At 29.7% G+C, this 24303-nt stretch overlaps 2 protein-coding genes across 2 annotated transcripts; one reads left to right on the forward strand and one right to left on the reverse strand.

Moving 5' to 3' along the window:
- Positions 1-1305: 1305 nt before the first annotated feature.
- Positions 1306-2538, reverse strand: LOC107454665 (ionotropic receptor coreceptor Ir8a-like). The gene has a single exon (XM_087152890.1). The coding sequence runs from the start codon at positions 2536-2538 to the stop codon at positions 1306-1308; it is 1233 nt and encodes a 410-aa protein (XP_087009016.1).
- Positions 2539-6203: 3665 nt separating this feature from the next.
- Positions 6204-19902, forward strand: LOC107454664 (cathepsin S). The gene is made up of 9 exons (XM_071184282.2): positions 6204-6378; positions 7157-7284; positions 7571-7726; positions 9037-9180; positions 12735-12855; positions 13751-13854; positions 14031-14191; positions 16883-16996; positions 19577-19902. The coding sequence occupies exons 1-9, from the start codon at positions 6288-6290 to the stop codon at positions 19674-19676; spliced, it is 1119 nt and encodes a 372-aa protein (XP_071040383.2). The 5' UTR covers positions 6204-6287; the 3' UTR covers positions 19677-19902.
- The last annotated feature ends 4401 nt before the right edge of the window (positions 19903-24303 follow it).

A 24303-nucleotide genomic window follows, 5' to 3' on the forward strand; every position in this document is an offset into this window, starting at 1 on the left:
GAAGGAAAAAGTTTCTGCTTTGAGTCCATTATTTTAAATCAGACGCACTATAGCGAAATTATAGAGCTTAAATTCTATTACTGCATTGAGTATATCTCTGTTCAATATGTTGACACTCTTGCTATAGAGTTAAGTTAATTCAATTAAAACCTTTATTGATTTCTCTTGTATACCCACATCCTCATCGTTGAAATCCTTATCGCTGTCTTCCATGCTCCCGAAATTGTTTCGTCTATTCTCTTATTCGATTTATTTCGATATTATTTCGATAAGCTTTTAAAGATTTTAAGCATAGAATATCTTGTTTAGGTGTTTTTATTATCGCAATGCAATTAAATTAAGGTATCACCGCAAAATTTCATGTTTCAACGAACATCTAGATGTCTCTTAAAGTTTTCTCATATTCTTCTGGTAGGGTAAGTTGCGATCTCAACAAAATTATTTTCAAGGAATAAACTGGCCCTGCTATCTGAGGAGCTTGATGCATCGTAGAAAGTTTCTCTTCAGTAATTCTTTGTCGGAATCTTTTAGTTCATTATCGCTAGTTTCTTTTCAGTAAAAACGAAATGCACTATTCAGTTAGTTTTTAAAGTCATTTCTACATTTTTTTTCCATTTAATTCTGTTTCTAAAATGGTTATCGTTTCTTCAAATTTTTTTCTCGCTATTTCGCATCATTCCATTGATTTAATTTTGTGTAATCTGTCATAACGATTCAAAATGCTATATATATATAACGAGTCAATCACATCTAGCTAAATCAGCTCACTTTCAAATATCAATATCCATATCATCAATATCTGTGCGGTTTTAGCATTTAAGATGATTTTCTAGTTAATAAATAAAAGTAATGATAACATTAAACGATGCAATGATCACAGAAAGTGATAATTTTAAAGCACTACTATGGAGTAGAGAAAATTGAGACCTAGTGATTTTGATAACAATAAGCGATTGATAATTTTAGCCGTTATCATTATTAAGAGGAGAATATTTATAATTAATATTCTCCACTGGAGAATATATATAAAAGGCCTGTCCCTTAAACTCTAAAAACTATCAAAAAAATGCTAGATTCTTAGGAACAGTTTGGTAATTTTATCATAATTCATGCATGTGTAAAAACGAATTTTTCAGTGTTGTAGTTTTACTAGATTCATGTAAATTACATACTATAATTTTAAAAACCAGAATTTTCGATGAACCACTACCATAACGGACGGAAAAACTACTTAAAGATTCATATACCTAAAATTGTGGTTTAATTACCAAAATTCTCGTTTTTTTTTCTTGTTAATAAATAAATTTATTTTGAGTCTGTTGAAGAATTTCTCTTAAAATATAAGACTTCACAGATAAAAACAAAGCACGAAATTGTTAGCCCAAAAACTAGCATCATGAACGCACCTATTAATTCATGTAGTAGAAGTGGTTTAAAGTTGTCTTTGACAAATGTCGCATTCTTGGAGAACTCTATGTAAGATTTCAATGATTCATCTTGTACAAACTTACGGTATATACCACTTTCAATAAGTCTATACAATACATCATCTAGCTTTTTTCCACAGCAAAAATTTGGGTTGATAGCTATCGCCACTGGCGTAATCCCCAAAGAGTCTTTCGAAATGTACATATCAAGTCTTAATCCAAAGTATTTCTCTAAAAGCTCTCTTAAACTTAAATAGGCACTTCCTGTTTTCGCTGCATTGCAGAAGTTAAAACTACAATTTGGTTTGGGCTTTTCCAGCCAATTATTTCGAATTATTGACTCACCGAGTCTTTTCAGGTGTTCATCTTCTGAATTCAGTAGCTTCCATACAGTCAGGGTTCCCCTCACCACGTAACAATCAAGCTTGCTGTCAGTAACAGCTTCAGACAGTTGTTTGAAGCTTCTTATTAAATCACCTTCTATAGGAAAAGTTAGAAACGATAACAAAACTGCAGAATAAAAGCAGGAGATCGAAAATGCAAAAAGTAACCAAGTTGCTTGTATGATTCGATTATACCATGGTTTATTCGCGATTCCCGATGGCTGTTTTAGAATATTTCCCATTGTGTTTAACCATAAATAAGCGTAAGAGTTATTTGACAGGAATAATTGAATCAGAAGAGGGTATGCAATTATAAAAGTGAAAGTGATAATCCAAATTTCTAGAGAAAATGGAAGCATGAAAACAAAACCTTTTGATATTTCGCCGGGTCTTTCTACAGCGAAAGTTGTATCAGTCATTGTGTATGACATACTAAAATCAACATCTCTCATCCGCTCAAATGACTGTGCAATTGAGGACAGAGCAATATCCGCTTCACCTCTATGAACCAGCCCAATCATTCCAGTCCAATTACCATCTTCTTTCAAAGAGCCCCATTCAAAATCGTGTGGAGTTACTATTTCTGGAATTACATGTAAAGCATCTAATATTGTTTCTAATAGTCTACCTTCAACTCCGGAAAATTTCACGACACCATCTAAGGTTAAAGAGAATTTTAAGTTCGAGAATTCTACTACAGCAATTTTAAGAATCTTCGGAAACTCCATTTTTAGGGAAAACTTCCGTTACCTCTATTGAAAAACCAAAAGGCAACAAAGAAGAAAATATTTAAAATACATCTTTGAATGTCATGAAATGATATTACTTTCTAAATTTACTAAATTGCTTGATTACACATTTGCTTCCCTCAAATCGTTTTTTTCCCCCGCAAAGTTATTAGTTTTCAGTATCGATAATTCTAGCAATTGCATCGCTATGAATCAATAAAATTGTGTAGAAGCAAGAACGAGTCATATGTATCAATTTTGTAAATTGCAGTTCAGTAAAAATAATTCTTATTTCTCCCTTCTTTTTAATATTCTTCTAGGCTAAAAATAAGTTAAGGCGAATTAGTCATTCGTGTTTAATAAACTTTGTTGGCAAGTAGTAGGTTTCTAGGCATTTAAGTATGTAGTAATAATATTAATTTACGACAAAACTTGCATAGTTTCTTACAAAATTTATACACGCACATAGATTTAAGAACCTATTATTTCTTCAAAATAACAATAATCAAAGCTTCATCTTTATTCCTAGACTTAAGATATTGTACAGAGCATAACATTGTTCTAATTATTATTATAGTTAGTATAGCAATTACAGTTATCATATCATCGTTCTAATTCTACACATAAAATTAGTATAGAGTATTCGAGAAAAGTTGCTGAAATCTACAAAACGTGTCTCGAAAGTTTCTAAAAATTTAAATTTATGCTATAACCACTAGCATGTTACAAATATTGTATGCGGTGGGTTATTATAACTTTAAAATTAGGTGCTCAAAACCTGTCATTGTAATTCCATATTTATAAAGGGTTTCCTCTGTGATTTTTGTTTCTTAACCGTGACCAAAAGTTTAATCCTTAAGAATTTGCTCAGTTATCAATACAAGTTTACACGCAAACTTCTTTTTTTTTTTTTAAATTTGAGGTAACTATTAAAACTCCTTAAATATTTTAGGCCAAAGAGCTTGTTTAGAAATAATTCGAAAAGATAATGCTTAGTATTTCTGAGCTCGTTAAGTTTCGCGAATTATTTAAATTTCATAAGTTGAATTTGGGAGAAAGTTTCTAAATATAAGACAATCTTTTTAAAATTAATATAAGAACATAACCGTTACTGTGGTAGGGAGCATGGTGGGTTAAGGGATAGAATGCTTGCCTTCCAATGTGGTGACCGGGTTAGAACCTTAGCGATAGCTGGTCGATATGAATTCCGCCCCCGACTCGCGCCGACCACAGTGCTGACGCAAAAATATCCTTTATTATTGACTGACCATGGACAGTCCTCTTGCAGTCAGGCTAACCGTGAGAGTATTTTAAATTTTTCCTCACTATGTAATGCAAATGCGAGTTAAAACTCTGTTCTCGGCTCGCACCGATCAGAATACCGACGTGAAATATCGCCAGTAGACGGTTAGAATAAAAATAAAAATTACTATGAAGTTCATTATTATCATAGCTAATATATACGTGACTGGAATGAATCGGCGAAATTTGTAAGATTTAAAAGCAACACTATTATGTCATCAATAAATAAAAATATTATTAAATCTAAAAAAACATGGAAAATGCAACCAATTAGTAGCAAAATAAAACTAAAGCATATTAAATATATATGCCTTGATTACTATAATCTTTATCGACAATTTTTCTGGCGAAAAACGTTTTATAAAACACAAAAAAGTGTTCATTTGTATTTGACTAAAAATAATACACTTCCATGGCTAACTTAAAAGCTCAACAAAAGATTTTTTCAAACTTTATGCATTCTAGTTCAACTGCCATTAGAAGGCTTTCTGACTTCCCATTGACATCGTCTTCATTTGTGTTTTATATTGTTTTTGAATGAGTTCATCATTTCCTGCAAATAAAATAAGGCTTTGGCATTCCAGGAATCTTTTTTCAACGCAGTTTTACATAAAGTATAAAATTAAAATAAATATAACTTATTCAAAACTACTTACTTACTATTGAATGGTTGTAATACGGTAATTAAGTATGTCTATCGTTAATCTTGTTCAATAAATTCAGATAAATGTTGCGCTTAATGTAATGAAAAATTCCACTTTTAGTTCGATGCTTTTGTATTTGTATAAGACTTTTCGTTTCTTTGAATAAAACTGTCACGGTTATTGCTTTCCATATCCGTACAAAAATAACAAAATTAGCAGAAGTGGTAAAATAAGTTTAACTTAAATACTATAAAAGTCGCAAAAAAGTTATCATGTCTAATGATAACTATTTTGATAGGTTAATTTCTGATAAATAGCCTTCTTAAATGTTCATTAAATACATATATAATTAAAAGAAAGTAGAATAAAAATACCATCAAAATATGAGATAATTTATTGGTAAATACGGCTATAACTTTGCCTCAATTTTAAAGTAAAGTATCCCCGAAACAGCTCGTTGTAGGCCAAGGGGTCATGGAGGTTAAGACTCCGCAGCTTCATGACCAATGGCATAATTGTTGGAATTATCTGCTCTGCGCACAAACCACCTTTACTTCCCAGAAAAACTAGTACCAATTGATTGATCTACAACTGGGTGGAGTTCAAGCAGCTATTGGGAATCGAGTCACTGTTTTTCACAGTGACAGTTCAGTGCCTCTACCACTGAGTCATCGTGGCTCTGTTAATTTTAAGATGATAAAATTCCTGGAACATTTTTAACTCCAAAATATTTCACAAACTTTTCTGGTTTTCATATAACGTTCAGGCTATACAATTCGAAAATCTTATATGGAAGCCATTAAAATAAGACAATCAGATTTTAAATATTTTTTCAGTAATTGAGATATTAAGTAATATGAATAATACTTACATATTTTTAACAAATATTGTAAGTAATATTGGCACAATAAAGTGATTAAAGATTTTCTTAAAGAATAGAATTCGTTAAATTATTGATTAAAAATGGTACTTAAGTAAATGTTTCTAGAAATATTGAACTCGAAGCTAATTTGTTTATTTGTATTAAAATTAAAATCATTTCTTTTTTCGTTTAAAGCAGCAATGCAGAGATTTTATTTTTTTTTAATAACTAAATCCAAAAAAATAAAATTAATATTATCATCATGATTACGAAGCATAATTAATTCCTCGTAATATTAAATATTACTTAACAAGATTGAATAATCCTGAAAATTAAAGATAACAAAACTAAACTAAAAACAAATTTGAAAATCAAAATATAATTTTTTTATTATTTTGTGTAAAAACAAAGTTAGCTAAGAGAGATGAAAAATTAGATCCCTGTGGTATTCCTGCAATTTCAATAAAAATATGTTTTCTATTGTAAAGATAATTATAAAAAAAGACAAATATTAATTCGAATTTCCCAATAGTCAAAATCGCAATGAAGATATATATATTATTCTGCCCAAGTAATGTTGAATTAATTTTTAATGTCTTACTTATTTTTTTCTGAATGAAGAAAGATATATTTCCCATTTCAGAATATTTCCTTGAAATATTTGTTCAATACTTCAAAACAAGGTGAAGAAATTCAATTGAATTATAAAAATATTCATTAATTGAAAAAAATAAATGAATTCCTTCTGCGAATCTTTATTTCTTAATTCTTTTTAAAGTTTTTATTTCCTTTTGAAAGAACACAAAGATTTAACAGGTAAGATTAATAGTGAGAAATAGAATTGCCAACTGCATAAATAAATAAACTTACTTCCTTAGACTTTCGCTGCTAACTAAATACTTGACTTTAAAACACAAATTTTGCTTTTTGTATTAATTTGTATGATATTAGCGTTTTGCTGTTTGCAAAATAGGAATTTTCCATTGTTTAAATTACCTGTTTTTATAAACCATTTAATTGTTTGCGATTATAGTAATTTTAATTAATGTTACCTTTTAAATAATTCATAGATCCGAGTAGTTATTTTAGTATTCCAGTTTTCTTAAAATAGACTAATTTTTAAAAAGATACGTGGTTAAGTTTAATTATATTATAATAGGCTTTATTTAAAAGCGTTATTTAATAAAAATAATTTTATACATTGTAGATGTTTGTTATTAAAATAATTTCAACTATTTGAAAACAACATCATATTAAGCTTTTTTCTGTAAAATTGAAAAATTGATTTCGATTATTATCACTATAAATTTCAAATGAAAGAGATTTTTATTCTGTACGTAATGTTCTTTTTCACTTGAATCAATGATAATAAAAGTTACTATTTTTACAGTATTCACTGTTAGAAAAGTTCTCTATGTGATCCAGAACAGATTTTTACTTTTTAAAGTGAAATCCATTTTTACCGGAACATATTAAGAACCAAAAATATCTGATATAAGTAATTTTTACATAAAGTACCGTAACATCACTGATTACTGCAATACTACTGTAAAAATTATGATAAAAATGGATTTTACGGATGGTCTACCAAAACTGCCAGTGGATCATTTGCTTTTTTGAATGTAAAACTTGTTGTGATAATGTAAACTGTTTATATTACAGTAAATATGTCAACTAATTGCGATGATTTCTCCTAATTTCAAATCATATTTCCTTGCATTCATGTTTTATTTATTAGACTAATTTTCTTTACTTAAAACATTTATATATATATCACAGTTCTCATGGTTTTTTCTTTTCTTTTTTGCAGGAAAAATTATGCACTTATTTTTATTTATTATAATTGTTCATTTATCCATGCTTTCCTACCAAGCAGTTGAAGCATGTCAAACCCAGGCAATACATGATGACCTTTATGGAAAGTGGGTTAAATACGCTGTGAGTAACTTCTGATATTTCTTTTTATCATTAAAATTGGGTGCTCAAATGTTGCTCAGAATATTTGAGATAATATTTTGTTGCTTTTGTTAATATATTCAATATTACAAATCAATGTTATTTAGTATTCAGAAATATAATTAAATTTATATTTGCATTAGCTTGTTTTCTTGTTCAAAAAAAAAACTGTGCATTGGTGAAACTGAACTAAAAAACGTGCATTAGTTCATCATTACTATTAGTAAATGACGACAATTTAGTTCTAGTAAAACTCTTTTATTTTCAGAAAGATTATAAAGAATACTATGATGATTTAGACGAATGTAATGAAAACCGAAGAAAAATATTTGAAGAACGCATGAAACAGATTGAAATGTGGAACAAAGAATATGAACAAGGCCTACACAATTTTGCACTGGGTCAAACTATTTTTACAGCTAGGGTAAGCTCATGTTTAAATAATAAATTTATATTTTCATCTATTTAATCCCTAATATGCATCATTTTTAAAATTACGAAAATTGTGTCTAAAACATCTGTTTAAACAATTTCTATAAAATGTGAGACTCCTAACTTACACCTTATTTGTTTAACATTATTAATAATATTGGGAGTTTTTACATTCGTTTTTCTTCGATTGAAGTTGTACCTTTTTTTTTAACTGAATTACAACTTTACTTTTTTCACCTTTAACTATGTGTTTGGAAATTTTTACAAATAAAGCTTCAATAGAAAAATAGTCTTTTGTAAGCTCAAATAAATGTTTAGTAATTGAATTGTATTCAACGAAAAATAGTAAAAAAATTCAATATTTTATTTCTTGAAAGAAAAAAAAAATATCAATTAATTTTTTCTTCAATTTAGTAACACATACTCAAGTATCCCTTCAAAAAGGTTTTAAAAGTAATAAAGCTTTAATAAAAAAATTTCTATTCGTATACAAATATTCAAGTGTGCTTAAAATTGTAGGCAAAAGTTTCCTATAAAAGCAATTATTGATAATCAAATCAACGAAAATTAACACTTTAATAATGTAAGTTTGATAATTTATTTGTATTTTTTAACAAACAAAATAAAAATTATAATAAACAATGAAATGAGAAAAATTGAGGAATTTTAATACTTTATAATTTGTTTCCTCAATAAAATTTGTATTTTTGAAGCTGTGCCCGATTTACATAACGCTGGAAAAAGGTGATTGTCCTCAAACCTCCCCTTAAAAATTTGCAAACTGCTTTAAAAAAAATGAGAGAGAGAGAGAGAGAAAACGTGCTCTAAATTGGTGTCCCGTTATAAAGAGTTATTAGTGAAGTATACATTACATACATTAAACATACATCTAGACGGACTTTCGCTTTTCATTTTTATATGTAGAGAGAGATGACCAATGTAAGCTAGAGTTCCTGCTGGCTAACTAAATTTAGATATCGGGAACTCTAATGTAAGAAATGTTTTGTAATTATTTTGAATTGCCATCGTAAAACGTTTAACATTTTTTGATATTCTATTTTTTAGCAACAATGTCATCATTCTAGAAAAATTAGAATGGTAAATTTTTCATAATAGTTTTATTTATGTAATATTTCTTTTAAAATATCACAAAAATCTATTTAAAAAAATTAATAGTTCAATCATAATTTCGAATAAATTTTATGCATAAATCATACTTAAGTTTATAAATAGTACATTTTCTTAAGACCAATAGCCCATATTTGTGCATATTAAATAAAGTAAATGTATTTATTGTTATAGTCTACGGAAGAACGTAAAAGCTTTTTTGCTTTATTGCCATACACGGAGGGATTACGTCAAAATGCAGGAATAACATACAGGTCTCGATTGCCCAAAACGTTAGATTGGAGAGAAAAAGGAATAGTACCCAAAGTTAGGTACCAGGTGAGATATATATTTTATCTCTACTATAAAAAGAGCATATCAAGAAGTAAATATTTCACATACTGTTCTGCAGAAAACACTATTTTAGAAACAAGCATGGTAGAAAAAAATGGCACATTGAATAAAATTGCACAATTGTAAATTCTTTATTTTTTAATAAAATAATTAATCTACTATTTTTCTTAATTAATGTCTGTCAAATGCAAAGAGATATTACCCATTAAGATTTCAATATTTTAATACTAATTCAAAAAAATTAAGAATTTTTTTCCCTATAAACCTTTATCTTTATCTTCCCTGTATATCTTTAACTTCAGATTCATTGTCACTCAAAGCAGAACCTTAAACTGCGAATTATTATTGTCAATTTTCTTCAACGAACACTTTTAGTATACAATTTGATGATAAAAATATCGGAAATACTAATTGGCTTCTGGCGTGAAATTAATTCTTAGAAAAGTGTCCACATGCAGTTTCCACCAAGAAAAAATGATATTATTTAAATAAAATAAAATAAAAAAAATTAGAAACTCTGAAATTGACTTAAAATTTTAATTTTGTAACTAATAATCATGATTCAAATATCTTTCTCCCAATTTTACTAGCTAACCAATTTTTCAACTTTTTTTCTTCATAATTCAACTATTTCATACGAAATAAATAGTGATGGTAAATCCAGCTGTTAATTTAAATTTTAAAGATATGAGATTATCATTTATGTTAAAAATACTCATTGTCATTTTCAATAACCTATCGCACCCCATCAAGAAAAGTGACACAAGTAAAAAAAACAGCAATTCGGAGGTTATGTCAATAAAACATGTGTAAGAAGTGCCCCATCAAGCTCAAAAAGTGTCTCATCTCTAGATCTCGCTATTTCAGATTGTACTATTTTAGAACAAGTTTTATAGTATTCTTTAAGTTGATTTTTTTCAAATGCCACATTTTTGAGTTATGCTATTCTTGCCGGGGTGCGATATCTGATGGCGGTCTGATACTCTAAGCCTAGATCAATGGAAGATCAGATTTCAAACACTCAAAAATGGGAAAATTGGCCACCCAGAGGCCGGAAAAGACTCACCAGGAATGCCTTGTGGGATTACATGTTGAAATTAATTAACTTCGGGGTGAAAAAATGGATATTTATTTCTTTTAGAAGATGTTTTTGAGGACTCCATAGGAGTTGTTGTTTCGTTGGTGGGGATCTAGATCAGCACTGCCATGCAAATCTTTATGATTGCCATTGGACTATGGTATATTGCCATACAAATTACTATGATTGGCATAGGCCAATGGTGACGCGCCATACAAATCCTTATGGTAACTATTTGTATGGTATACTGCCATACAAATCTTTATTGTTACCATTGGCCTATGGCATACTGCCATACAAATTTCTATGGTTGCCATAGGAGAATGGTGACGTGCCATATAAATGCCGTACGTTTTTATCAACAGCGCTTTTATCAACAAAAATAGACGGGAAAGGAAAAAAAGAAGAAAGTTTTTTTTTTGTATTCATATTTTTAATTGTCTTGTTTTATTTTAGATGTTTATATCTTGTAACTACTAATTATGTATTGTAACACATACTATATTCTCTGTAACTTTGTTGGGATCTCTTATACTACTAGGAGGCTCCGCCCCCTGCTCGCTAACGCTCGCCAACCGCCGAGAATTGCTCCGCAATCCTATGTGGTTCACGCCGTGAACCATGGCTCTCTGCGCTCGCTCGCCAATGAACACAATGTTCTAGCACAAAGACATAGTACATTATTATCAAAGACATAGCATTTTATCATCAAAGACATAGTATTGTACTTATGTAGAAGAATTCTATCAATGTTCTTATTGGCTTTTAAAAAAGTATATTAGCTATTTAGATTGTACATGATGAAAAAATCAAAACATTAGCTAAATGAGAAACATATTAGCAAATAAATTATCAAATATTGCAGTTACTCACCTAAATTCTACTAAATGTGTATAATAAATTAGTTAATGCTAGAAATTCTGAAAGTTTTAGAAAAAAAATTTATTATTTAAAAATATAAAATTTAAACCCTAATTTTTCCTTGTGAGATAATAACCCTCAAAAAGTCTTTCATTTTCAAGAACACAAAAATTTGTTTTATCGCCAAATGAAATATTTTTTGGTTATCAGCATTATTGAAATCAATTTCTATATTAATTAGCATTTGTGATAAAGTACATAACATTTTAGAACAAAATAAGGATGTTTTACATACAATAAATGAAAATGCATGGCTGTTAGCAATACCCGAGAAATACCAAGTGGAGGTCGCCATGCTGCATTTCTAATCGGGGAGTTTCGATTTTGGCAGTTCCCCTTGCCTAGTGCCAATAGAAGTTTCAATTAAATTTTTTCCTTATACTCTTCAATTATACTCTTCGAAATCTACTGTTACATCTTGAACAGTTATTATTGCACTTGATCTCTGCAATCTACGTCTTCCATAACATTCCTCAACACTTTCTTGGGCTCTTCGAACACGTTTTCTTTCATTACGTTTAAAAGCCCTAGCAGATTCACTAATATTCTGCATTTTAAAGCGTGAAAATTCAATGCATGAATAAACGCGAAATATAAAAAAAATTCAATGCATTCAATACAAACACTTAAACGTTTTTTAGACGTTTAGGTAGCTCCCAGTAGAAAAATATCAATTCAACAGCGGCCTTTTAAAGCATTCTCACTTCAATTAATTAATTAATTTCTAATTGAGTTTAAATGAAATATTATCATGTTTTTAGGGCATGAATCTGAATTGAACAACCTGATAATGCTCACTCTGGTTATTATTTCCGTTTTTAAAAGCGCTATATGTTGAGCCACCTCAATTAGATTTGCCATGTGACATTTTTAGCAGCAATCATTGGTCAATTTTCTAACGTTGCCATTCTGGGAGTTGTAATGAGGCTTTTTTTTTTGGTGCCGTGTAAGAGAAATATATATATAGATTGTAATTTGACTCAGTATAAGGGTGGGCCGTCGGCTTTAAGCACTATATGGCGGCCCTCCCAGCTGTTGGCATATGACTCTTGTATTTTATGCACTTTTTGCTTTTTATGTTCTTTTCTGTTTTTACTTGGTTTTAATAAATATTTACCCGTATGCCCTGAATTGGGGCAGATCGGGGTAAATATTTTCATATAAATGCCGTACAGGTCTCTATGATTACCATTGGCCTATGGTATCTTGCCATACAAATTTCTATGGTAGCCATAGGCTTATGGGGTTGTGCCATACAAATCTCTATGGTAACCATAGGCGCATGGTATCTTTCCATACAAATTTCGATGGTAGCCATAGGTTGCCATAGATTACCATAGGCTTCTCTATGGCAAATTTTCCTAAGGGCACAATATATCTAATATATCTATCTCAGTCTTTTAACATGCAGCACTATAAGTAAGCGGGCAAGTATTACAAATCTTACAAGCGACGCGACAATGTTGATTTAACTTTTACCAATTTATTCAGTTGCCAAAATTTTCATTACCTGAGAAAAAATTTTATTTTATTTTATCAGTCTAAATGTGCTGCCTGCTACGCCTTCTCGGTCGTTGATGCACTGGCAGCTCGATATGCCCGCAAAACAGGAGAATTGATCCCTCTAAGCGCCCAAATGATCATCGATTGCACCAAAGACAGTAAGACTGCTATTATTTTCTTACTACTCATTTGACTTTATCAAAACCAGATTTTTTTTCCTACCTTTGAATAGAAATGGAACATAATTTTTTAAAAATGGGTGATTAAAAAGTACCGGTACTCAGGGAGCCAGTACGGTAAAATCCATTTGTACCGGATCACGTTGCAGAACAAAAATAATCTGATACTCTGCAATTTTCACAGTAGTAATTTCAGTTAAATCACTGACTCACTTTAAATAAATATTACGGTAAAAATTACGGTATAATATTTTACGGTGAAAATGGATTGTGTTGGTAAAATGCATTTTGCGGATGATTTTCACCCGAGAGGAAGTTATAAGAGAGTGAAAAAGAGAAAAAGTAGCGTTCGCTCTCTTTTTCTGAAATGCCTTCGCCGAATTCCCTTTTATAAATTAGATGTACTTTGTATCACAATTTGATCAGGAAGGGCCGGGATAGCCTGGTCGGTAGGACGCTGGGCCCATGTCCGAGAGTTCGTGTGTTCGAACCCGGCAGGTCGAACACTTCCCGTGTAGTAAAGTGACTGATGCACGTTAATCTGTCGAGTCGCAAAAGTCCTCTATGTTCCCATAACAAATCAAAACCTCTGGGGGTACTGGATTGGAGATCGATCGTTCTCTGATTCAGGTCAAAATTACGATCTGTGGATGAATGAATGGGTCCGCCCTATAAACGGGTGCGACATATGGTGTGGCAGAAGTAGAATTTTTGGCCATAGATGGCGCCGCTGGAAAACAAGAACAATCGCACCCCCTCTGCCTAAACAGGCATACGTCAACAACAATAATATTTGATCAGGAATCTTTTACAGTGAAGTCAATTCCATTTTAACTCCTTCCTGCGTATAGGTCCAACTAATTTTTTGTTACAGAAGGAAACATTGGTTGCAAAGGAGGATCAATGACCCTGAGCTTTCAATATATTATTAATCAAAATGGTATAGCAACTGAGGAAGAATATCCATTCAAAAAAGAGGTAAGTTTTAAAAAAAAAATTTCTTTTACTTCTCTTATTCAACTCTATTAACGCAGAGCTAATTCTTCAACATAAACTGAGATTGTCCAAAATTTAAACTTAAAAGCATAAAATAGTTTTGAAATTAATACAATATATTTTTTATAAGAATTACTAAAGCTTAATATTACTAACAGGACGGGGAATGTCGGGAACATTTAGCTCGAAAAGAATTTGCAATGAAGAAATTCATCGTGCTTCCCGAAGGAGACGAAGAAATAGTGAAACTAGCTCTCTTCAGAATTGGGCCGCTTGCAATTGCTATAGATGGTGATCTTGAAACATTCGAAGATTTTAGGTAATAATTTATTTATTTATTTAAATTTTGTAAACTTAATTCCTTTAAGCAGAACCGAGGTGGTTCAGAGTGTAGAGAGTTCACCTCCTAATGAGATGATTTAGGTTCGAATCCCAGCCGTGACTGATTCATACGAATTCTGTTGCTCCTGGGTCGCACTGTCCACAGTGACGTGGTAGACGGATCATAGGTTAGAATACCCTTGCCATAGGTTAACTATGGGAGAATTTGGTTGTTTTCCTTTCAATGTAACGCAAATGCGAGTTCTATCAAAACACTATCTACGAAGACTAGTTTGACCCAATGCTAGATCCAAGAGTTTCCTTGTCTTCTGGTTGTAACTCAAAAATACAAAGCTGCAGAGTTGAACATTGATAGTCATAAACTCAGAATCGGGTCGGCTGTTCAACGACGATTATAAAATAAAATATAAAATAGTTCATAATATGAGTGATTTGCTAGCTTCAAGCTCAAATCAATCTCAGGTTTTTACGAAGTATTTACCTCTGGTTTCCTGTGTTACGTTGTAACAAGTAAAATTATTTTTAATAACTTCATAACGTGTGGGGATAACGCTGTTCAACTCCCGCTATAAAGTAAAAATTATGAAAAAAATAAAATTTCTTAAGCAAATTTTTTGAAGTGAAATTGAAAAATTAAGACCTTGGTTTATAATTTTAGCAAAAAATATCTTTTCCATTTTTTTTTTTTGCAAAATCTTATTAAGTATATTTTACAACAGCCAAACCTTAGACTAAGAATTCTTAGCAATAAAAATGGACTGATTGACTTCTTTCCATTTCTTATAAATTTATAAATAAGGAGCTATCATTTTACCACTTTCAATTAACCCACCTACACAAATTATTACTTAGCACAGTTCTTTTCTCAAATTATCTGTTATGAACCTATCTTATATAAGTTTGAAAAAATTTAAAAATAGCTTGGTACTATAAAAGTAATTAAGTTCTGAACTAGGTTTATACAATTTATCTCTTAAAAATGTTCTTTGTAAACGAAAATACTTTTCGCTCACTACGGTTTTTAATTTTTAAAAATTTAAGACAATGTTTGAAGAAAAAAGTATTTTTTCAAAGTTTCGAAAAGGATCAATAACTTTATACAGTCCTATGTAAGTTTGGTACTTTTCGATTAACTGAGGGTGCAAGGAAATGCATCTACTTTTTTAAAAATAGTTTTTAAATTTTTTGCTATTTTTTAAAAATTTTTTAATTTTATTTAATGCTTTTATGTTATTTAGTTTTTTGTGTGTTTAGAAATAAATAAAATAAAAAATAAAAAGGTAGTAGGCAAAGTTCTATATTTCTAGCGACTTTTTGCTTGAGCCCAGCAAACCGAAAAGTACCATAAGTTTTTACCATTAATCTAGAAAAAATTTAAATTACTTATATTTACAAAAATTTAAGATGGAAAAAAGCTTGTAACAGTGATCAAATAAGTTGTTTTATAACTGTTTGATTAAATTTCTTAGTATGTTATCGAAATTTCAAAATAAAGGAACAACTTAATACAGCTTATAGCTCACAAAGTTACTGATTAATTTAAATGTGCACAGCTTTTTAATCAGTTTACTTAAGGTGAAGTTTAAAAGCTGAACCTGGCGGATGCAGAAGTATTCCAGTTTCAGTCAAATTGGTATTTTAAAATTTTTATTCCTTATGTTCTTTTTCCCACTTTCAATAATGATTTATCAAAGTTTGAAAGTGTGTCTATCTAATTATCTATTCACATAGGTGCTAATATGCGACCTCTTCTATGAAATTTTTTAAATTCATTTACAGAAAGATTCAAAAATCTATAGAATGTCCGGAATGTGTGAAAACAGTCAAATATGTCAAGAAATTCGTATTGTACCAAAAATGAAAATATTTTTATACTCAGTCCCCAGCTTTACCCATTAGGACGGGGATGAGAGAATTTCAAAATCTTAAATAGGAACCCGTAATATTTATTGCGGATTTAGATTTTCCAGAAAAATATACCTCAATAGGGCATAAAGGTTTAGGTATTTTGATTCACAGAGAACGTTATAATAACAATATGAAGGTGGTGAAAAGTATTTAAAATCTTGAGAGATGCAAGTGAGATCGTAAAAGTAGAAACAAACTTGTTTAATATTTTGAAAAAGTTATCTAATGACATCAAATTTGACCACCTTGCCTAAACTAGGCACTCAATCTAGTCTTAGGGGGATGTCAGAAAAGGGTTCATTCTGATAGGTTTTCTTAAAATTTGAGCAAACCTATTTCTATTTTCTTCGATTATGCATTTCTCATGATATCTCTTACACAATTTATTGTCATCTTCGCTTAGCAATTAAACCTAGCAAATGTGACAATTTGTATATCAAAACGTGATACTTTGTTCTGGAAATTCTAAATCTGCAATAGAAAATAGGAGTCAATATTTAAGACCCTGTAGTTGATTTGCACTTTTTCCTCAGACGTAAGATTCGTGGTCAAATTTGATGTCACTGAATACATCTTTTGAAAATATTTAAAATTTCTTGTATTTTTAATCTAATATTTCTTTTAGATATTTGACCATTTTTTATGTATGCTATATTATAGGTAGCCTTTATAGGTGCCGTTATGTATATTATAGGTAACCGTTATAAAGCACCCACTGTAATGAATACATAAAATTCTTTTTTTATTAATTTATTTTAAGGGGTGATGGAATATATGACGATCCGAGATGCAAATCGAAGAACGTAACTCACTCTGCACTTTTAGTAGGCTATGGTACTGACGGTGGAGTTGACTATTGGTTGGTAAAGAATAAGTAAGAAATTAAGATCAACTTAAACGAACAGATGGATGTTTGATTTCATCATCCAAATTGGATCAGTATTGTAAACTTAAATCTATTACATTTTTAAATTGTAAATTGGAATACATATCTCTAGCAGCAAAATAACGAGCTTTAATGGGACCAATAGTCACTAATCTTGGCTCAATAAGGGTTCAAAGTGTCGTTATTTTTCCAATATTGCCCCGATATAGAATCGTCCGATTCACTTGATATTTTACAGCCAATATCGGCCCTATATAAAGTTTTCAGATCCACCTATTTTATATTCATTATTCAGCCAATATGGGCCCTATATTGGTTTGATATACACTATCTACCAATAAGTATCTGGACACGTGTGATTGAAAAGAAAAACAAACTTTATTCATAATAAATAGTTGGTAGAGCCTCCACGAGAAGCAATTACAGCGTGAACCCTCAGGGGCATTCTTTCCACAAGTCCTTGTGTGACGGCTAGTGGTATTTTCTTCCACTCGGCTTGGAGAAGGCATGTAAGTTCCTTCACCGATTTTGGACGGGTAGTACACCCCTTAATTCGGCAATCCAACACGGCCCAGAGGTTCTCGATAGGGTCCAGGTCTGGGCTCTGGGCAGGCCAGTCCATTCGACTAACCCCATTGGCACCATACCAAGCCTTGGTGACCCTAGCAACATGACAGCTGGCATTGTCGTCCTGGAAGTAACAGGGGTCCACCCCGTAGAACTCCCACAATGTAGATAGCACATTGTCATCCAAAATAGTGCAGTAGGCATAGCACATTGTCATCCAAAATTGTGCATGGGACTAAAGCCGATGTTGTTCCCTACACGATATACACCTGCGGAGGGCGTGACGTAACTCAGGACCGCAGATATAGTCATTTGCATAGGTGTCCAAATACTTATTGGTAGATAGTGTAGGTAGATATTGGCCTTATATAGGACCAATATTGAAAAAAAAACTCGCCATAGCAATATTGGTCTATCGGTGTGTGTTCTTATGGAACCTATATTGTGTCAATTTTGAGTCCAACTGGAGCCAAGATAAAATTGTTGCTAGGGATATTGTAAAACTTAAAATGGACTTGTGGAATCATTCTTATGAGAAAGCAATGAACAAATACAGTTAGATAGAAGTGTTACGTAAATCAGCACAAATACTTTATCCTTTAGGAGCAGATGGGACACCGGTGTCCTTTTTATATATTTTTTTTGACTCTCTATTTACGAGCAAAAATATATTTTGGTGTTTTTTAATGATAAAAAACTGTCTAATAGTTTCTAAAAAATTTGCTAGATTACCGAAATTGTTTTTTTACTAAAATATTAAATCCCAAAAAAGTAGCTTGAAAATTTTTTCCTTTATATTCAAAAATTTATCAATAATTGGCTTTTTTAAATTAAAGAAATTTCAATGATGAATACCTGTTTCTCTTAAATTACCATAACTGTAAATAAGTTCAAATTTGGAAAGTTATTGTTTGTAAGTGAACCATGTTTGGAAAATTTTACCTTTAACGCAAAATATAATGACACCGGTGTTTCATAATTATAAATTATTTAATGTTTTTCACTTATTTTTACCTGTATTATAGCAAAAAAGAATTAAAAATTATGAAAAATATGTTAAATAAAAATTCTTCGTCAAAGGTATATAGAGTTCTTGTTCAAAATGAAGTTACAAATAATTCTTATTATTATCCACCGCAAATAAATCTTTTAGTCAAGATAAAAAAAAAAGTGTTATAAGAATCTGAAGAATCATTATCAAGGTCAAAAACAGTAAAATCAGGACTAATATTATTAAAATGTCTTGAAATTCGAAAGCTGAAAGGAGAAAAGTACTAATCAGTGGTTGTCAGAAACCAGGCTCTTTCCTACCGTACTTTGATTATGACTTAGTTGTAATTGACTTCGATAATTGTTCACCAAATTTTGAAAATAATATCCGTGCTATTTCTATTTTTCACTTTATAAACATTCTGTACGAATAAGCGCAGGAAAGAAAAGCTCATAGAATTATTAAAAAACAGATCAAAAACTCCTACTACTGTGTTAAGAATTACTTTTTTAAGAATCCCATTAAAACGAAATATAAAGGCGATAACAATTCTTGAAGTTTCAAAAGAATGAAATTAAAAAATATGTTTATTCAGAATACAAAAAAAAAATACTTTTTTAAGATTCATTCTTCATGTTAAGTTGCTACGTATTGCTCACTCTAACGTCTTCAAAATTTTTAACTTTATAAAAACATGATCAGGTCGTTGTTTATACGCATTGTGGCATTTTAAAGAAGGCGATGAACAAAACGTCGATTAAGGAGTGAAAAACAGGGGGGTCAAAAAAGGAATTTGGGTGAATCCATGAAAGTAGTGTTATTTCAAATACTTTTTGTTACGTAAGAAATCGGTTTAGTTGTAACGCTTTCTGAATAGAAACCATTTTTGATCAAAAATAAAAAAAATTAAATTTTACAAAATTTTATATGAAGCAGTTTTGATTATTTGATAACAGTTAGACGTTTCTTATTTATAAATTTCTTTAATAGTTTTGTTTACTTATTTTTAGTTGGAGTGAACTTTGGGGAGACCAAGGATACATAAAGATTCGACGGAATAACAACAACAGATGTGGTGTTGCATCTTTTGCATCGTACCCTGTTATTTGATTAGATTCGTCAGTTAAGAAGAAAAGTTAACGAAACTAAAAATTTAGTTATATATATATTGTTTAGACTAAGTAAATAAATATTTTTCCATGTATTCTGTTCCTGCTATTTGAGTCGATTCATCTGCAACAAAAGCAGAAGTCAGGTCGATGAATCGAAAAATTAAGCTGAAAAATACGCTTATTGATTTACCCAAATAAATGCATCTTTTATTGTATATCTTGTTCTTGTTATTTTTACCAAGTCATCTGTAATAAAAATAAAAGAAACATTAAAGAATTCGAAAATTAAGCTGTAAAATAAAGTATCGATTTATTCAAATATTTGCATTTTTTGCTATATAGAATCGATAATCGTTCTTATAATTAGAATCGATTTATTTGTAACACAAAAGCAGAAGAGAAGTTAATTAATCTAAAGTTAAGATGAAAAATACGTATATTAGTTTGTTTAAATAAATATATTCAATCTTATTATTAAAAAATTTCGAATAATAAATTCGAATATTAAAAAAATAAATGTCACGATAATATTATATGGACTTTCTTATCTAATTATTTATTATTATTGAAAATTATTTTTCTTAAATCGAATATGTTCCAAACTTAAAAAGAAAATTATTAACATGCAAAAATCTCAAAAATAAAATGGTTATTAAATGCTCAAACTATAAGTTAATATCAATAAATTAAAGATTAAGGCAAGAGAGCTTATTTCTACGCGATGACAATAACAATGCCTGAATCGAATTATAAACGATACTAATTAAATAACTCATAAAATGTAAGTAATGTAAGTACACGACGATAAATGAAATTCAAAGATCAAATAACACAAACAGTTGAGAGAATAAGGGGTAGTACTAAATGGAGGAACAAAAGTCATAGGGGGACAGCGAGATATTATTTGGAATCTTATTTATCAGAGTTCATATGGCGACAGCATCTGGTGAAAGAAAAGAGACTGTTTTGAAAATATTTTGAGTTACGTTTTGAATATAACTCTATATCGGCTCATTTTCCACCGAAATCCGATTGACTACTTTAATTTTAAATAAAGTGTTTCGAATTTTTCGATTTTAAATAGAGTGTTTTATTTCATGATTTGTCGCAAAAATTTTAGGTGTAGATTGGCGGCACTTAAAAACCGCCAAATCTGTAGCTGCGATGGCGTTAATACGTAGCAGAGTTGGCCGCTGGTTACAGTAATCGATTACAACTGTAATTGATTACTGATAATTACAGCTATGTAATCAATTACTTGTAATCACGATTACAAGTAATCAATTACTTGTAATCGTGATTACAACTTTCAAAAAATTTTGATTATAGCTGTAATCATGATTAAAATTTTGATTACAGTAATCAATCACTTGTAATCACGATTACAAGTAATCAATTACTTGTAATCGCGATTACAACTTTCAAAAAAATTTGATTACAGCTGTAATCATGATTGCAATTTTGATTACAGTAATCAATTACTTGTAATCATGATTCCAAGTAATTGCGATTACAAGTAATCACAACAAAAACGATTACGAGTAATTATGATTACAAGTAATCAAAATATATGATTACATGTAATCATGATTACATGTAATTTGATTACATGTAATTGTGATTACTTGTAATCAAACTATACGATTACAAGTTATTACGATTGTATACTATTGTCAAATTTTTTATGTAAGTATTCATGTGTTTACATATTTTTATGTACATAGAATGTACGCACGCATGAACGTACAATTTGCGATTCCTATACATACAATGTATACACAAACGTTGTTTGCGCGTACAATATTCATAATTATATTGTGATATACTTAATGCAATGCGCATATGCCTAAGTATTTAATTATTATGTATATAATTATGCATTTATGATACATGTACGGATGTATGTTAGTTTGTACAAAAAGGCAATGTTTTGTATCTTTGTATACATAGACAATGTATGTATGAACGTATATGAAAATAATGTTTATGCGTTTGTATGCTTTTATGTACTTAAGTATTTACATATATTGCATAAATTTACGATAACAGCATGTATATACAATGTACGTATGTATATAAAATTGTACTTATTTACGTACAATATGTAAGAATGTTATTTAAAGGTGCAATATATGCACATAGGTGCGTAAATAAAATGTGTACATGTATACATGCATATTTATATGTACAGTCCGCAAAAAAAAAAGATATCACCCTGAATAACTTTCGTTCTAATGATCCGATTTTCACGAACTAAGTGTCAATCTTAATGGCTCCTGGGGGTGACCTCAAATATGCTAATTAATTAGTGCTAACTATTAATTAAGTTACGAAATCAGACACAAAAACGTATTTTCTCTGAATAAACATATATTTTTTTTTACATATTTGGAATCTAGACACTTGAATTAGGGGGGGTAGACAAAATTTTAAAACAATTGGGTCGTAAATTGGGTTGCAATAAAGGTTTATATATTTGGCGATAGTCCAGAAAACAGCCAAAAAAAGTCGCCTGCGCAAATAAATATTTTAAGATAACCCTTGACTGATTCAAAAGAGAAACGCTTAATTTTACTAGGTTGCTAGGCAACCAATTTCTGACTGTAAAAAAATTGAAATAATGTTTTGTGATTGCTCTGAGAGGTTTAATTAATAGTTAATAGAAAACACCTCGAAGTTTCTAGGCAATAGACAATTTTTAAGTTCATTTATGTGCAAAAAGCAAAAAAAATAAATAAATAAATAAAATAAAAAATTATTTTAATCTCTTTTGAAAAGAAAATTTGAATCGATTTATAAGTTTTCAGAATTTAAATACATGAACTTTTTATCTGATATTATTTAGATTATGCTATTTTTGCTATGTTTATTCGAGGATTTCATACTAAAATCAAATTAACATAACTTATAATAGCTATATACAAAATTTTAGGGATAATGATTTTTACAGCTTTAATCGAGTCTTCTAGGCATGAAAGTTTGAAGGAAAAAAAAGTGCATGAAAAATAAAATGTAGATTGTATAGTAATTCTAATGCACATTCACAAGGTTTTCTGTAATTTACGATTTCTTTTTTCTATAACTCAATGAATTGCTGAATGTTTGTGGCATTTTAAAAACATTGAAATATGTTATGTTTAAGAATAAGATATAGAAATAATATGTTGCATATTGTATGATTCATTGTTTAAAAAATTGCTTCATTTTGCTAGATATTTACGTTACATGGTTTTCTTTGGATAAAGATGATTAGCAAATAGCATCCACATGTTTCGATACATTCTGAAACTTACGTTCGCAAATTCACCATAAAATGTCGCACAGCATATTCTTCAATTACGATAAGCTACATTTACCACCAAATACTGCTACTATGATTATTTTTGTTATATATATATCATATATATATATATATATATATATATATATATATATATATATATATATATATATATATATATATATATATATATATATATATATATATATATATATATATATATATATATATATATATATATATATATATATTATATATATATATATATATATATAAATAAATAAATACAAGAAAACACTAAGAAAGTTAAGAAAAACAATAAGTAACATTTATTGCGCTTAAGCTGCAAGTAAACAGCCAGGGCTAAAGAGAATACAAGGGCTAGTTCACTCCGCTCTTAGAGCTGAAGCTACGATTTCCCTCCTCATGACGTCACTGTGTCTACAGATCTCGGAGATCGCAAGCAAAGATGTGATAACTTTGCATCTTTCTCTTGTAAAAATAAGTTAGACTTCTTCTGGTTATTAGCCTTCAAACTTTACGTAATTAACACATTATTTCCGTTCATAAACATAGTTCAAAAAAAACTTTCTTGGTTATTATATTAAAAAAATACCATTTTAAACTTATAAAAATGTTTTGCTAGTTGGTGAAAATGACACGATAAATACTTTATTTTAAAAAGTTCAGTTTTAACTTTAACTATTAAGAAAAATGAAGGCATATATCGACACTTTTTTTATCTACATATTCTTTTATAAAGATAAGTTAAGTTAAATTTAGAATCCCTGATTTTAAAATATGTCGTTAATAGCAATTTGTTCATACTTAATCATTAGGAAACATCAACCTTAAACGCTAATTACTGAAACAAAATAATAATTTAGGTTCATAATGACATCAGAAATTTTACAATTGTTTATAGACATTTAAATTTACGATGATATAATATATTTAAATTGAAGAGAATATAATTTTTAAAAAAAATCATAAATATTTAGAATAACTACATTAAAAAATATGTTATGAAATTAGGAGAATTTCAACTATATACTATATATTTTATTTATACTTTTTACTTACATTTTAATTTTCTTTGACTTTATCTATTTTTTAATTCTTTTCACCTGCCTTTCTTTATGAAGTAGCGAGGCGGTTTCTATTTAGATAATGAATTTTTATAAAAGTTCTTTACGACAGAATAAACGTATTGCGGTTTTATATTAACTGTGTCATTTCGGAATCCATTCTTTACATAGTTGTTCATTTACTTTAGGGAACACGCGAAAAATTATACTTTTTCCTTTTGTTTTTATATCAGAGTTTTTGCAACTTGCAATCGCGC

This window comes from Parasteatoda tepidariorum, chromosome 10 (genome assembly GCF_982258835.1).
Source record: "Parasteatoda tepidariorum strain Cologne lab strain chromosome 10, Ptep-v5.0, whole genome shotgun sequence".
Lineage (NCBI taxonomy): Eukaryota > Metazoa > Arthropoda > Arachnida > Araneae > Theridiidae > Parasteatoda > Parasteatoda tepidariorum.

Excerpts from the sequence above, each read along its gene's own strand:
- LOC107454664 (XM_071184282.2), top strand. The coding sequence starts at position 6,288 with ATGATATTAGCGTTTTGCTGTTTGCAAAATAGGAATTTTCCATTGTTT. Across the intron at positions 13,855-14,030 it reads AATATCCATTCAAAAAAGAG|GACGGGGAATGTCGGGAACA; the intron begins GTAAGTTTTAAA and ends TATTACTAACAG. Across the intron at positions 14,192-16,882 it reads GAAACATTCGAAGATTTTAG|GGGTGATGGAATATATGACG; the intron begins GTAATAATTTAT and ends ATTTATTTTAAG.
- LOC107454665 (XM_087152890.1), bottom strand. The coding sequence starts at position 2,538 with ATGGAGTTTCCGAAGATTCTTAAAATTGCTGTAGTAGAATTCTCGAAC.